Source organism: Biomphalaria glabrata, chromosome 11 (assembly GCF_947242115.1).
Source record: "Biomphalaria glabrata chromosome 11, xgBioGlab47.1, whole genome shotgun sequence".
Taxonomy (NCBI): Eukaryota; Metazoa; Mollusca; class Gastropoda; family Planorbidae; genus Biomphalaria; species Biomphalaria glabrata.
Genome location: NC_074721.1, coordinates 12748359 through 12765978, shown reverse-complemented (window position 1 = coordinate 12765978; position 17620 = coordinate 12748359). Strand labels below are relative to the sequence as shown.

Sequence of the window (17620 nt, the reverse complement as noted above, 5' to 3'; positions counted from 1 at the left end):
GCCACGCTTCCCCAAGAGACTCATGGGCAAGCTTTGAACAGAGACCCATATTGCTCCTGCAATCCTAGCCCTGCTTGCATTATAGTCTGCATCCAATGACATTTTTTTTTCTCTGAAATGTACAGGATACAAATTTCCTGGCTATTTCTTGCTAGTTATATATTTGCACTAACTGATTACACACCTTCAGAGTCAATGGCATGATATTAAAAAAAACATCCATCTCTCATTTAACTTCAATCTTTGTGAATTTTTGAGAAGCCGATCAACATTTACCACCACACAGACAACACAGAAGAGACACAAGAGCCCCCTCAAGAATGTGAAACTGACATCCATGACTGGGAAATGCTTGTCCTTGATTGCTCCTCATGTTGTCAAGCCATGAATGTATTTATGGCAATGAGACAAAGAGGACAGAAAGAGCTGAGAACACAAAACACTTTTAAAAAAAAAGCAGATGACTGCGCAACAGCCTATCCATGCTTTATGTGCTGGCTTTACTAATCGAAAAATCTACTTCATATTTGACTAACATGGAAATGAAATCGTACTCATTTTTGGCCAAACAGGATCTAAATAAGCATATGTGACAACTTAAAAAAAACTAAACAGTTTAACAAATGACAAGCAGAGTCACAGGGTCAAGCTGATTTTCTGCATATTTATTTCTTTGTAAAATATCAATACATCAAAGGAAATGTTCCAAGCTAAAAATCAAATGCACACAAAACAAAAAATAAAAAAAAAATGTTGACATAAAAATAGTTGAATGTCCACAAAAGCATCAATTGAAACTCTAGTACAATGTGCCGTATTCTAACTGAAGACAAAATCTGAAGTTAACAATTTAAGAAGGAATCATTTTTGTGTTGTTTTAATCAAAGACTAATTTTAAGTAGGAAGTATTTTAAAAAATACAATTAAATTATCAAAGAACAAAATGCAAGTTATCTTTCTGTAACTCTTGAAACTTGTTAAAAACCTCACTGGCAATATTAAAAGCAAAAATAAAATACAACTTCAATAAAATCTGTCGAACTGAAAAACTTTTATCATCAACTTTCATTGTGCTGAAACAAAATAGAAAATTCATCTACACAGATTATATATATATAGAGAGGAGATAAATGTATATATATATGCTAGAACACATGTAAAAACACATTGTTAAGACAAGATGAAACTAGTTCAAAGTTTTGTGAAGACTCAACATCTCCCTGAGACAAATCCCTTCAGCCAAAACAAAGAAATGGAAACAAAAATCTAAGGGTGGGGGGGGGGGGGGGGGGGAGTGGATTCTTTAGAAGTGGATGGCAAGGAACTTAACTAAAGTGTAGTGTAAATTATTTAGAAAAAACAACAACAGCAAAACAACAAAAAAAAAAGGCTATGATAAAATAAGACTAACCCTAAGATCATTTTTTTTTAGTATAACATACAAACATCCCTTTAAATCAGTAACAATACTTCTAGATGTAAAAACAAAAAAAAATACAAGTGCTGGTACCAACATTAAAAATAAACTATTTTACAAAATCCACTTCTAAGGAATTCCATGAATAAATTTGCTACTAGAAAGAAATCAAAGTTATCCTGTCACTGTTTTACTAATAAAATCTTGAACCTAAGCTTGAAAAGCACAGAATATCAATGAAGAAGAAGCCCTGGTTTTATGCAGCCATTAAAGTCCTTTAACAATTGCATGTTTCTCATATTGGCTTTATGATTAAAGATTACAATTTCTTTTTTCTATCAATGTTTGCCAAGTCTCAAAAGGCATGGCTTTAAATCTTCCTGTTATCTTGCAGAGAAGGCAGATTGTAATCTGCAACAGAAACATGAATTACTTTGGGTAAAACTTGTTTCAGTATCATTCCACATAATGTATATTCCATGAAAGCATTAAAATTGGTTTGAAAACATTAGTTAAATATTGTTCTAAAAATGTTAACCTAATTCTGTTCATTAAAATCTTTGTTAGTAAACTTTGTTTTTTAATTGTAACTAGCTTTTGATCATTATGAACTTAAAAAAAAAAAAGACACTTTTGTAAATGCTGGAAGAAAACATAAACCAAAAACTAAATGTTAACTTCACCTGAGAAGAGTGAGCAATGAATTCAGGGGGAAGTGGATAACTGGCAAGGTGGGTCACTCTCAGTGACTCCTTCCATCAACACATCAAAAATATATAACACAAGCAGTTGCTCAGCAACATCATCACTGGCATATGTATCAAATGTTGTACCCTAGCCCAACCTACAAGCTTTGAGACTCAAGTCAGCAGATAGCCTTAGTGGACCAAAAAACATTGACCAGTATTACTTATAAACCTTTGCTGTTTACTCTTCACTAGATCAACATTTGATATGGTAATATTTGGAAAGTACTCATATCAAACAAGGTAAATAATTTTATCTATTGAATTATGTATGTTTATAATGAAATCTGTATATAGTGACCTCATTACAATAATTCATAAATCTCTATTTAATAAAACCTAACTGTACATAATAATTTTTTAAAACAAATGTGTATTCTTTTCAACAAAAAGGTTACACATATTTTGGACAATAGTGAGTGACAATCAGAAATAAAATCTTGTCAAATTACAAATCCAAATTTATTTTTGTATTTACTACAGAAACAATACATACAAAATGATGAATGATTCAAATAATTTAGATATTTTCTAAGTATTCATTTGCTAAAGTTAAGACTGACTATTGAAATTTAAAGTTAGTTTAAATTATGAAATTTGACTAATTATAAGCCTTTCTGATAAGTTTGTTTTCTTTAGGATACACAATTTTAATTTTGGGACTGCCAGGTATGCCAAAAATGTGTTGCTTTTTAATAAAAAATTATGATTAAATAGCTCAATAACAAAACTTTATATCACTAACTTTAGAATGTATACATGACTCATACTGTTTGTGACATAAAAAGTATGTTGTGCATATACCCTTTAATTTGTTAATACAAAATAGAGATAATATTTCACCAATTCAAAATTTAATACTAAAAAAAAAATTTATTGACAATGGATACAAAAATGGATACAAATATTTCTGCATGACTGCTGATGACTGTTAGATAAAGGACCCTATCTTTTTACATCCCTACCTATGCCCATCATGCTAGAGTTAAAATTCTTAGGATTATAAAGAAGATATGATACTGACAGATTTTATTTTGATTAGAAACCAATGTGAAAATAAAACAGAAATAGCACTATGTTACTAAATACTCCCTTTTGTCTTGCATGATATGAATTGGTGGTTACTATAGCAGTAATCAGTGTCATAGTTGCTTACACAAGTCACTGGACTACTATCACACTAGCTTACTTAAAGGTCCTTTAATCTCTATTTCCACATACTTCGTACATATAAGGCTAACAAGATTTGTAGGTCAAATATCAAATATTTAAAAAAAAAAAAAAAAAAAAAAGATCAGCTTCTGCAAGTGCTCATTATGCAACAGGCATGAATAGGCTATTTTTTAGCATTAGTAATGGGTGAATACATTTCAGAGCCAAAAAGGTAACTCTTAAAAAAAATATACTTTACAAAACAAGTTAAATACCTTTAGGAAACTCAGACCAACAATAAGGTAGTAATAACAATGACAATCATTATAATAGGTCTGAAATGTATAAAGCAGACAGAAATGATATGTTACTGTTTCAAACCATCCACAGTTGATTTTTTGTTTTAACTAAAAAATTATTAGATTGGAGTATTCTAAAATCTTCTTAAAGAAACATGGTACAATTTTTATCTTATCTAAGGCCATACCAGCTACAAAATTGAAATGAAGCAGGCTATGAATAGGAATTTTCATTAAAACAATGCTAAAGTGCATGACATGTAGCAGGTTGTGATTGTGGATTTACACTTGGAAACAGTTGGCCCTACTGCTGACTACACTATTAGTGACTGTTATATAAAAGATTAACACAGTGGACTGCTAGGAACAAGTAAAACCTATTTTTTTTTAAAGTGTATAAGTCAATAAATATAAAGTAGGAAATAACTGTTGGTAAGGGGTTAACAAATAAACATAGAATGACAGCCTGAGCTTGATGGAGCACATTGTGAGTTCATAGGATGAATAGATTTTGTTTTGGATTTTTATGTTCTATTCAACTCTTTCTCTCCGTAATTATTTACCACATTCTGATAGAATCAATGTTTGTATTGTCAGTTAGGAGAGAAAGAGTTAAGTCTCTACTACAATACTAATGAAATTGAAACACTGAAAATGAACCAAAAGATTTTCACCAACCCTAATTCTTTTTTGTTCTATAAATCCACATCCTGAATAATTGAATCCTGTTATTCTTTTTTAAAATATAATTATTGGGGGTTACAAATGCAAACATTGTTATACAAGCTCCAGTTTTTGGTTACATCCAAACACCATCTGCTGATATTCTTTGTTACAAAGTGAACCAGCCTGTGAGAGGGAAGAAGTCCAAGTTTACCCACCAACTTTTATTTCTTGCTAATGCTGACACCATTAATGGACAAAGGATGTCCCAAGCCTTACACTAACGTTTTTGTAGCACAAGTTATTCATGCACTACAAGGATGGGGACATTATTCCCTGCATGCAGCATTTCCATAAAAAGTGCTAAGTTTTTGGGGGTTTTTTAGAACTAGAAGCCTATGAGGTAAATAATATAAGTTTCTCTTTTTTTTTTTTTGGAAAGGGGAGGGGAGGCAACTATAAGTTTTATTTCCTCTTCCAATCAAATCATCTAAGCTTGCCTAATTAAAGAAAGATGGAATAAAGCAACTGCAAAAAGTGTCTAAATTACAAATAAAAATCTGCCGCCTTCACTAAGATTCGAACCTAAGACCCATGGTTTGGATGTTTGACACTAAACCACTCCATCACCACAACTGCTATCCAGTCATCATTCTGTTCAGCATCTACTATGTCATTGAATGTCTACCAAGTATGTGAATGGCTAAGTAGCATAACTGGGGGGGGGGGGGGGGGGTCAGGTTGTATACCTAATAAGTAATGGAGGGCTATCTACATGGGGTCCTCTACCTAGCAAAGTGATAGGCATAGGGGTTATATACCTAGCATAATAATTGGCAAAAGGAGGGGGGGGGGTATCTAACTAATGGGGAAAAAAAGGTTGTAATGAGAAATGGTATTGTGGAAAAGTTGTTAAGAGAATTTGATCCAATGACTAATCACATAGTTTTTAAATATTAATGATACAAGCATAACTACAACACAATCTATTTTAAATTGAAACCACCAGACCACAAAACCAAGTCAGAGTATTAGATTTGTAGCCAAGAAATGTCCCATTCAGCCTCTAAATAGTGTGGAAAAGATAAAACATAATACAACTTACCCTGGATACAGACAATGATATATAGATGTGGTTGGGGGCCTAATGGTAAAGTAATTAGTTGCCAAACAGAGCCTCAGGTTTGAATACTTATGATTTTATTTTTAACTCAGGATTTTAATGTCTTTCATTTCAGCCAGTTTCCATCAGTAACCAACATTTGATTGGTAGAATAGTTGTTTCAATCCATCATATATTTTTAAAACAGACGTTATGGTCTCCTAGGCATTTTTCTCTAGTTACACCCAGTTTTACAGTACAAGAAAGCACTAAGTCTAGCAGTCTTCCCTAGGAATCTAAATCCCAACCAATAGGCTAGTCCATTCACTCCGGTAAATAAGAACAACAAAGATGTTAAAAATAAGCTAAATATATTGTCATTACATGAACAGCAAACCTGTTACTTTAAGTCACATATTTTGTTTTTGTTAGTAGAGATTTCTTTTATACACACATTTATATATATATATATATATATAATTATATTGCAAATTTTATTTGTGTTATTTTTACGAAATAAATATAAAAACACATGAATTAATGCTTTTACAATGACATGATTCAGAAACTGGTGGTACACAGCCCAGCAAGTATGGTCATCAAATGTGCTTCCAAGTGATTCAGTTTAATCAAATGAAGTGTGATTCCAAGTGAGAGCTAGATAAAAAGTTTTCTTTTTAGTCAACACAAACTTGAAATGATACAAATTTACAAAAAACATAGAATACCCATGTGGCTTTTCTTTTGGGAAACAATGAAATCAAAATATCAGAACATAAACATAGTACAGTATTTTTATTTTCTGCTGAAGAGTATGGTCTAAAAACATATCATATACATTTACATAGACTCTTCTGTTTTTTTCAGTCCTAGGGCAGCTAGCTTAATGTACATTTACATAGTTAGACTCTTCTGTGTCTTTGTCCAAGTGGAAAGGAAAGGGGGGGGGGGGGGGCTAGCTTAAATGTACATTTACAACTTTTACAAATTGAAAACTGTTAAGGGTCTTTTAAAAAAAAAAACAACTGTTAGACAATTAGTTTCACATCAACAAAAAAATATTGAAACAGAGAATGGCACAAATGACACATGAAATCTTTGTGATTAGGGGCAGGCTACTGCAATAGTTAATGTGCAGAAATAAAGGTACAATCAATCAATGAAATCAATATGATAGGGAAACGTTAATACCAGCCCATACTTCATTGTAGACTGCACAAAGTCTCAGCTTACTGGATCATATAAGGAAGCATCAAGTTTGGGATCACTCCAGCAAATAAAAGCAGACCAACACAGCTATGTCTGTCTGCATGGAAACAAGCGGTTCCAGGGCCAATGAAAAAGTTATCTTATAGACAAGCCAACAATGAGAGGAAAATAAATATTGAGACATAATAACCCTCACACCCATCCTCTTCTCCCCCATCCATCATTTAAAAACAAAATTTCTGTGATTACAATCAATGCATGAAAACAAGCTGTGAGATTTAGATAAATCCATTTCTGCTGGTGAGTAAAAGGAAATCCAACTCTGGTGAAATGTCAGGATGAGGATTTCTTGACTGTGATGAATAAATATTGCTCAACTGCTAGACAAGATTATCCACTGATGCACAGCACTAGGTATTGCTTTGGCTGATGGCTAACACAGGCTGATGACTGAAGATTTCCTTACAGTTGTCAGCACCAAACCATCCTCTGATGAGAGAATTAAGAGTGTGTGAAAAGATAAGGTGTCACTGGCTGCTGCTGGCACCTCCCAGATACATGATGCCTTTGAAGGCTCCAGCTTCAATGTCCACACGGCAGATCGGGCAGTTCTTGTTAGTGGCCAGCCACTGGTCAACACATTCACTGTGAAACAAATGCATGCAAGGAAGCCTCCTGAAATAGAGAAGAAAATTTGAAAATTGTTGAGAATAAAGAAGCCTAATATTTTAAACCAATTATTAAACAAGTAAAATATAAAAATAAAAAAAAACAAAGCTTATCTAATGGAAAGAACGCCACACATATGACTATATTTCTCAATAATGTAGAAGTTATTTCCATTATTTGATATCAAACAAAATAATTAATTACAAATAATGTTTTGTTAGGTACAATAAATAATTGTTAAAAGTTTCAACTTGAACTTGATACAGGAATGGGTGTGGAAGAAATAGCATGTTAAATTATATAAGGGGATGAAACCCTACTTATTTAGCCATCTCTGTGAGTACTAAAGGATTAATTGTCTTTGTTGGTATCAAACAAAATAATTAATTACCAGTAAGTAAGTGACTAATTGGTTACTTTTTAAAAATTGATTCATGTCTTGTCTACACCAATGAATAATTGTGCAGAGTTTCAACTCAATCAAGTATGGGTGTGGGAGAAATAAATAGACAGAGTGAGTTGTTGATATAAGCTTTGCAAAAAGTAGGCCCTGCCAAACTAATAAACCACACAACCTAAGCACAACAGTCTATAAACCAAAAAGATTAAAAGAACTGAATGTCATGCTGATCATGTGGTCAACATTAGGGATTAAGATTTTTGTGATTCAATATCAAATTTTAATGATGATCATGAGAGCATTGATAAACCCCCATAAAATATTTCCCAATTTCAGGGAATAGAATTACATACATCATCCAACAATACAGGATTCAAAAGGGTAATAATAAGGCACAGTCTTAGTGTTTGAAAAATAAGGAAAAGTGCACAGCCAGCTATGAACAAAATTTTGTCTTCTGGCACAGACAAAGCCTTTCTCTTCCAAAGGTATGATTGAAGTTCTCTTTTCAATATCAATAGTTCCAAAAAGTGTGGGTGATATGACTGCTGAGACAACTCACCTGACATCCTCTCCAGTTTCAAACTCACTTAAGCAGATGGTACACTTCTCCTGGTGGTTGCTGTCAGCACCAGCATCCCCACTGTTGCTAGTTTCCACCTAGAATAAAAAATGCACATTCAAAGTTGACAGAGCCGTACAAGTTTAGACAAATGACACAGCTCATGTTCTAATAACTGCTTTGATACCAAGAAATAAGGGAAATAAGTTTAGACAAATGACACAGCTCATGTTCTAATAATTGCTTTGATACCAAGAAATAAGGGAAATAAGTTTAGACAAATGACACAGCTCATGTTCTAATAACTGCTTTGATACCAAGAAATAAGGGCTGAAAATAAAATTGAATGAGGCATCCTCGAGTGGATGAACTGCCTTCACATTGCTGGTTTTTTTTTAGCACTTCATAAACTACTGAAATTGAGTTATTGGTATATATGACAATAGTAGTTGATTAAACAATTTTTAAGACTTAAAATGTGCAAGTTAATGTAGCCAATAACCACTGCTACATTAAAAAGGCTTTATAAGGAAGTAATAATTAGACATCCAAATGTTTGTTTTAAACTATAACTTCATTCTAAATGCTGAATACTTCTTTGTCCTATAGATTTATTTCAGGATTTGGGATATAACCTATTTGAAAAATTAGTTGTGAAACACAACACCCAAATTAGTATTCCCTAGCCCATCAGCATCTCCTTATGTCCATCAATGACTTATATTTAACCACCAATGAGATCATTTAATTACCTTTTTATATTTGTGAGGGAGAGTGTTCCTCTCGATGACCTCCTGTGTTGCGCCCATGACATTGCAATGGCTCATATCAAAGTGTGGATGTCTTCTGTCCATTGGCATATGCTGAAGCAAAAAAAAAACCAAGAATATTTCAACTCATAAATCAAACAAGAAAAACATTAAAAAATTACATTTTTTAAAAAGACAATATTTCCATTATACAACTTAAAATAAAATAAAATGTAAAAAAAATATAGCTCAAATTGGGTATCCAAACACATGATGTTGATTAAACCAGCGGGCATTGTATAGGATATCTATTATTTTATAGGTACGTTTATTACATGTAGATATAATCTAGATCTAGATCTTTTTCATGTAATCTTATTAGATTTACGTAAAAATATAAGCAAAGCTTAGATAATCTATCAATAAACTTAAAGCAACTTAAAATTTAACAAACAACTGTTGTTTTTTTTATTGAATAGTTCCAATGATCTAGGCCTTTTAATCTAGACTTAGAAGACTATGCACACAATTTTCCTGAACATTAATTGAATCAATAATGCCTTACATTTGGAAATTCCTGGACACGACAGTCCTTTCAAGAACATGATAGTCCTTTCAAAATCAATGTTGGATCTAGACCTATATTTTGTCTCTAGCCAAATTACATTTATTAGTTTTTTTACTTTGAAAAATTGTAACAGTCAAACCAGAGTTTTCCCCTTGTGGCCAACGAGCTAGTAATTCTTTTCTCAGTGACATACATCAACTGTTAAATTTATAGAAAAATCATTAGAGCAGTATTCGAGATAAGTGTCCACCCAGGTTCCTCCATGAAGGATGACTTGAAAAGAGGTATTGTAATAAGTAAATAAATACAATGGTCTACAGAATAACAATAGTTCTGCAAAATGAGACAGTGATTGGTTAGTCTCATCACTTAGAACACAATCCTTTAGCTGCTAACAAGATAAAAAAAGATACTTTTTGTACCCTCTGATGGTTCAACATCGTAATTTGATAACTAATCTTCTCCGACAGCTCTTGACAGAAGACTTAGTGCTAACTCAATCAAGTAAACCAAACAACTCACCCGAGGTCCTAATGTCTGTCTGTAGGGATGAAACTCCTGAATGGGAAAAAACAGCAACGGGATAATATATATTCAAGTACAAGATAAAGATGACCACAAAATGCTAATGAAATAGAAACAGTTGCAAAAACAATAACTGTAAGGAATCGGATGGACTTGGTGAATGAGCAAAGATGTTAGCCTAAGTGAATAGATTATCTGGGTAAAAGTTTCACTCTTTCTGAGGTCTCAACAGTATATCATTAAGTGAATAGATTATCTGGGTAAAAGTTTCACTCTTTCTGAGGTCTCAACAGTATATCACTAAGTTAATAGATTATCTGGGTAAAAGTTTCACTCTTTCTGAGGTCTCAACAGAATATCACTAAGCGAACCAAAAAACTAAGGAGGAGAAATAGGAAGAAGCATTTGTTTTGTCTTTTTAGAACAAGATTTTGATAATGCTAGCATGTTTGGCACTTTTAATTGTAATTCATTTCTCCATCTCACAATATGACTTCAAGTATTTCTTTAAAAATACAACTTTTAATTACAAGCATGAAAAAAAAACAAAAAAACAACATATCAATAATAAAGTAGAAAAAAAATTGAAGGTAAAAAAAAACACAAAAAAAAAACAACTAGATTCTAAAAGTGGCAACTAATTCTGTGTACTTACATTGACAAGGTCCATCATTTGTCTGTCTACAACAAACTGATGATATGGAACATGGACTGGCATACTTGGATAGGGCATCAAGTCACCCCATGGGTACTGGGATAGAGAAACAAAACATTTAATATGACACAATCATGGCAAAGCATTAAATACAACAAAAATTATTGCTTAGCAACACTTTCTCTAAATAAAATACAATCAGAACAATGTAGATCTAAGTCAAAGTCAATATTTCATTATTTTTACAGGTTTTTAATCATTCCTGCTCCTAATTATCTCCATGGGCCAATGCATAAAAAAGAGCATGAAAATATTCTAAGCTAGATTTTAACATTCTTTTCATTCACAGCAAAAACAAAAAAAAATGGGATTTCATTATTTGCACATTAATACAAAAAGTCGTGTTTCTGAGACATAGTCTTCTTGATATAAACCTTTCTTCTAACCATCCTATTCAGACTAATACATCTATAGAATTAACCACCCAGAGATAAAACATGTCTAGGTCAACTTGAGACATGGGGAAAACATGACAGACTATTCAAATCAAATCATTGTGTAATAGATCTAGTGCTTTCTTATGTAGATATATTTAGTGCTTTCTTGTATAGATTTTAGTGTTTTCTTACTCAAGTATTTAAAGTTTTTTGAGTAAACCCAGTTCTAATATTGTCACTGAAGTTATGAACTCAAGTGCCCATCAGGTTTCCCATTGAATGTATGTAAAACATTTGTTTTACATACATTCAGACTAAGCCTATAAATAGTTTCATTAGTAAATAGATAATATAGAAACTTGAAACTAGGCTAGGTCAGATAGTAAACAGAATTGATATCAAGTCTGAGCTATGTTTTCAAAACTAATTACATTTTGTTTTCATGACCTTTCTCAATATGGTGCATTTATTAATTTTCTCAAGACAGCAGACATTCAAATAATACCCATTAAAATAAATCAGAAACATAGCCCTGAACTGGGAGTGAAGAATTTGCTTAACATGACCATACATGATTATCAAGTTATGGTTTGATTGTGACAAGATATACAAGTGTGTAATTCAAAACAGTCTTCTTAAAGTAATTACAAACATATTAAAAGATGAAAGGAATATATGTATATAGCTATCACAATACATTGGAGAAAAAAAAAAAAAGAGTTCAATAACACATTTAGGAAAACAGAACATTCAAAAAGAATTCAGAGTGAAAGTTATTGGGTTAACAGAAGGGAATGGACAACAAAAATCCTCTTGACATTTAATTACTGGGTTTGTAGATTAATGCTAGAATGTTAGACAATTTTCTCTTAACTATTAATAAATATTACAAGAAGGAACTAAAACAAAAACGCACAAACTGAAAAATGTCTTTTATGTAAAATTAGGTATCTAATTTTTGTTTATATAGTTCTATCATCCAGCATAGCGTAAGTACCTAAGCTGCTAAACTCATTATTTAAAATAGTGAAATATGAGCATTTTGCAGCTGAAAAGAGACTTTAGGTTTGGAATCTTGTAGGAAATAAAGTCAGAACATTTGGAGGATGAAAAGTAACTCTTATGTAAGAAAAGAACCTAGAACAGTTGGCTGTGAAAATGTGAGTCTTAGATTGGAGCCATGAGTTGGAATAAGAAACCTAGACTTTTTATTTAGAGGTATCAGAAGTTTAACAACTTAATCCTATAATACACTCCTCTACAGTACAGAAATAGATGAACTTAACACCTGAACTCAATGCCCAAAATTAAGAATATTTTTTGCATTAAGCCAGTGTTTCTCAAACTGTGTGCCGCGGCACACTATTGTGCCGCCGAAGATTTGCAGGTGTGCCGCGGGAGTTTTCAGAACGCCACACGTGCAGCGTTACGCAGGTCTGCCTACTATTAAATTTTTATTTTACGTTGAGATGACATCCCCACTTGCAACGACCAGTAATAGTAGTGGGTCTCTCCATATTGACGGAAAGGGGTGTTAGCTCTTAAGGTTATGAAATTTTCCACTATACATAATTATAATGACTCAAATGTAGGCCGCCTTAGCAGACGCAAAGCAGTTCTTGAATTGGTAACGATAATAATAAGCGATGTGTTTCGTGTAAATTGTTTAGGTGTACGCTAATAATAACAAAATAAAACAAAAAGTTATCCATGGAGAAATACGTTAGCAAAAATGAAACTGCGAAAGCATTAAATGAAAAGCAAGGAACCAAACGAAGGTACAAAGAAGATTACATCGGATATGGTTTCATATCTTCTGGACCTGAAGATGCTCCATTGCTTTTCTGTCTGATCTGCAATGCAACTCTGTTGAATGTGGCGCTTTTCCAAGCAAATTGAAGAGACACTTGGAAACAAAACATCCAGCTGTAAAAGCCAACCGAAGGAATACTTTGAAAACATCAGGGCTCAACAAAATAAACAAGCTAAGAAACTTACGAACTACCTAAAGCTGCCAGAAAAGGGATTGATTGCAAGTCATAAGGTTGCTCAGTTATTAGCGAAACGCAAGAAAGCACACACAGAAGCTGCATCTGTCATTGCACCAGCTTTAGCAATATTTGTTGAAACTATCCTTGGACCCGAAACTGCCGAAAAAGTTAAGAAATTTCCTTTGTCCAATGATACTATCTCGCGCAGACTTATCGTCAGATTTACAAGATCAAATCTGCGAACACTTCGACTTGATTGACGATAATAAAGTTTCTCTGCTGTGGTCTCTTTCTATAAGTTGATGAATCCACAGACGTTAGCGGCGAAGTCCAGCTGCTAGCTTTTATTCGGTTCATAAAGGATGACAAATGTGTCAACGAATTCTTATTTTGCAAAGACTTACCAACTACGACCAAAGGTGAAGATATTTTCAAAGTGGTGAATGAAAACATTTTGCTATTCAAACTACAGTGGAAAAACTGTGTCAGCGTTTCCACCGATGGCTGTCCTTCAATGCAGGGAAATAGAAAGGGATTCGTCACTCTTTTGCGTCAAGAAAATCCAAATGTATTAGTTGTTCACTGCATGATCCACAGAGATGCTCTTGCCTTCAAGTCTTGGCCGAAAGATTTGATGTCTGTTCTGGATCAAGTGATTCAAGTTGTAAACTTCATCTAATCTCGACCGCTTGCATCCCGACTTTTCTGGAGCTTTGTAAAGCAATGGATTCAGACTACAAATGTCTCCTGTATCACACTAACGTTCGTTGGCTCTTCAGGGGAAATGGGTTAAAGCATGTCGTCCAACTCAAGTCTGAGCTGATTTCATTCTTGGAGGCTGAAAAAAAAAGACTTAGGATTTTCTTTTCATGACGAGATCTGGTGGGTTAAGGTGACATTTCTCTTTGATTTATTTGACAAATTAAATTCATTGAATTTAAGTCTTAAAGGACCATCGGAAAACATCATCACTGCATCTCAAAACTGAAGTCATTTGGTGAAAAATTGTCGTTGATGCAAAGTAAGATCTCGAAAGGACTTACAATGAATGTGCTTCAAATAAAGAAATGAGCCCCGAAATTCTGGAAACTTTGAAACATCTGCAGTCAGCATTGCAGCATTACTTTCCAACAGTTGGAAGTAATGCGTATGGATGGGTCAGCTGTCAATTTGGAAACAATGAAGCTACAAAACTTACAAAATGAAGAAGAAGAGCAGCTCATTGATTTAAGAAATGATGCAGTTCTAAAGTCAAATTTTTGGGGAAAACAGCCAGGACATGTTTTGGTTTTCAATCAACAAGTTATATCCTGCTATCAGTTTAAAAGCAATCAAAATAATTCTTCCATTTGCATCTAAGAAAAGAGAGAGACTTCTTACAATAGACGATGAAATGCGAGTTTGTTTGTCGACTCTGGAGACTTGATTAGATCGCATTTGCTCTCAAAAACAGGCATACCCTACACATTAAATGTAATACTTAAAAACAGGTAAAATCTTTTTTTTTTCTTTTTATTATAAAACAACTGTTGCTCTTCGTGGTGTGCCGCGAAATTTTTGTAGTTTTTTTACTGTGCCGCCAGACAAAAAAGTTTGAGAAACACTGCATTAAGCCAACTTCAAATGAATCATTCTGAATTCTAAGCCTGCCCTTATCTTCAAATATTTGGTTTCCATTAACTTTATTTGGGCATTATAGTAGTTTGTATGATAAAATATTTTTTTTTTCTATCAGAATACACAACATTGGACTATCTCTAGCTTACATATAGTCAGAATACAAAACTAATTGTTAAGATACAAGGTTAAAAACAAGGTTAAGATTAGGGTTTGTTGATTAATTTGATCATAAGTACAAATAAGATGTTACAGAGATATTATTACCAATACAAGGCTTTACATTATCCTTCATACAGAAATAGATAGATATATATAGACACAAATCTTTGGTTTACTTTTCCTATTTCATAATAAAAGATTAAAAGATTTGTTGTTTTTTTTACTTGTCAATTTTGCAAAAATAATGTATTATACTTCACATTCAAAAACTTAAATGTTTCTATAAAAAACTTTTAGTACAGGTTTATTTAACCCATCAATGTATTTTTATTTCACATCAACAGAAGATTGTTATTATTTTTTTTATTTTTTTTTTAAATAAATTATTTTTGTGTTTTGAAAATGTCTACACATTATCTTAAGGTACAAAAATATAAATTCTGAATTCTGTGTAAATTGCAAAGCCAATTAAAACTGCATTAACTCATTCAATACGTATCGCCGCACAGTGCGCCAAGGCGATTTCAGTAGACTATTAAAAACAAGGTCTATTCACAGTTAAAATAGCAAAGGTAGTGCTCTGGATGTGAAGCAAAGCCTCATTTACATCCTAAAGGATGCTTCAAATCCTTTCATGACGCACAATAACTTTATTGGATGTTGGACAATGTATCTTTCTTTCATTTTGTGTACATAGTGTAAAAAGTTCAGTTTTCTTAAGAAAATGTGTAAAAAATAAATTTCAGGTGTGTGGACAAAAAATTTTGAACTTTTTTATTTCTTGTGCTATTTGAATGAAACTAGCCTAATTTCTTACAAACATATTTTGTAACAAATTGTGTAAAAAGTAGTTTATTTGGACTAATATTTATGGATTTCTGTAACCCTAAGTTGAGTTTAACTTTTTTTTTGTAAATATTTTCTTTCACAGTGTTGTACTTAAAGCAATAACTTTTTTATTTTTGTAATTATCTTATTAATGTTTACAGTATAACATTCCTCATTCAATGACGAAAAAAATTATATGCTACTTTTCATAGAAACTAAAAAAAAATGATTATACAAGAACATACAATACTATCACTAGAAAATTTTACAGCTATTCTTTTTTTTGCTCCGTTGCATTGACAAAAACTAACGTATGGAATGAGTTAAGAAAAGTACTTTTTAAATCTATATATTAATTTTAAAAAATTGAGTTCTCACCTATTATTTCTATGAAGTCTGTAAAAATTGCATGGCTATTTAACCCTTTCTCTCCTAATTAACGATAGTATCGATTTGACCCCATTAAATTAAATAATTTTTGTTTATAAACTTTTAATTAGTGTTTCATAAAAATAACTTGCATTCTCCTATAATTCTATATCAAAACTAACGTTTTCTGATTATAAACAAAAAAATTATTGAAGTTTAATCAAAACAGGTAGAATGCACAAATGTGAAAAATGAACAATTATGTCAGAAAATAATTACGGAGATAAAGAGTTAAAACCCCATCAAGAAAAGTAAAAATTTACCTTGTTGTAATTTTAATTTATGGTTAAATGTTTTAAGTTATTGCCTGTTTATCTTTGATCATTTCTAGCTTTAGGTATTTTACTATAATGTTGTTATTTGGGAAACAGAGTTAAAAAGTTTGTTTACAATATTAATGTTATGAAAGCTTGATAATATTTGGGCTAGTACAGTCATGCAGTGCTTCAGTACAACACAGAGAGAGATATGAGTGCTGAAAAAGAATGCTGAGTTTTTACCTCGTTATTACGTATCAAGCGGGTTAACATAACGGGGACATCACCCGACGGACTCACCATCATGCGTCGTGTGTCATGGTGGGGATGCGGGTGACCGTGAGTATGATCGCACAGCATTCCTGAGTGCTGGTGCATGTGGGCAGCCCCTGAGGGGCCACCCTGGTGGCTGTGGAGGTGCTGGCCTGCTTCAGGCCCCGCCTGAGAGAGCAGGGAGGCGGCAGAGGCCCCAGAGGGAAGACCCATCTGCGGGTGAGACTGCTGCTGAGAGGAAGAGATGGACGGTCCGGCGGGAAGCTGCTGGTGTGCTGCTGGTGGCCTAAGCCTGGTCATACTAAAAGTAGGCATCTGGTTTATTGCTGATTGCTGGACAGGCTGGATGGGCATTGTGTCCAAGCTGAAAAGAAAGCAAAGGGACTAATATAAAAATAGTCAAAATGTCAGGGAGAGGTATGGCGAGAATGAATGTTAGTTTGATATGATTGTTATATCCCCTTGTTATGAATGCCAAGTGTTGCACGTGTTGTGAACTGAGTGATTAAGTCTTCGTTGAATGTGCGAGAGAATGTGTTAGTCAGTAAGGTCTTGCTCCCGGTCCAGGAAGGTTGGACGTTTACTTCCTGGACTGGTATTTATGCATTTATATATTTATAAGTTGATGGACTGGTGTTTTGTGTATTTCATAAGAGTGATATAATTGTGTGCTTTATTAAGTATTAAAGTATTATCGATATTCGTAAATATAAGGAGTTAGAGTTGATGTATATTAAGTGTTCGTATTTGAGCAAGTATTGAATTATAATTGAGTAACCAAGAAAGTACCAAGCAAGTATTATTTAATATTTAAGAAACCCCTAGTGAGCCAAGTTAAGAAACACAACAAGACAAGAGACAGCAGAGACAAGCAGCAGCGTATATATTGTTATGACTTTGCCATGCGCAC

General features: G+C 33.1%; 1 protein-coding gene across 6 annotated transcripts in view; it reads right to left on the bottom strand.

The window, feature by feature from the left end:
- Positions 1–1284: 1284 nt before the first annotated feature.
- LOC106063206 (uncharacterized) overlaps positions 1285–17620 on the bottom strand; it is a 35011-nt gene continuing 18675 nt past the window's right edge. For 5 of the 6 annotated variants that reach the window (XM_056004856.1, XM_056004858.1, XM_056004859.1 and 2 more), the window contains 6 exons: positions 16681–17074; positions 10717–10812; positions 10059–10094; positions 8972–9082; positions 8220–8317; positions 1285–7263 (listed from right to left, as the gene is read on the bottom strand). In XM_056004856.1, coding sequence (XP_055860831.1) covers positions 7116–7263; positions 8220–8317; positions 8972–9082; positions 10059–10094; positions 10717–10812; positions 16681–17074 — 883 coding nt within the window. In that variant the 3' untranslated portion in view covers positions 1285–7115. The remainder of the gene's footprint in view (positions 7264–8219; positions 8318–8971; positions 9083–10058; positions 10095–10716; positions 10813–16680; positions 17075–17620) is intronic. The other variant, XM_056004861.1, reaches the window with a different exon arrangement.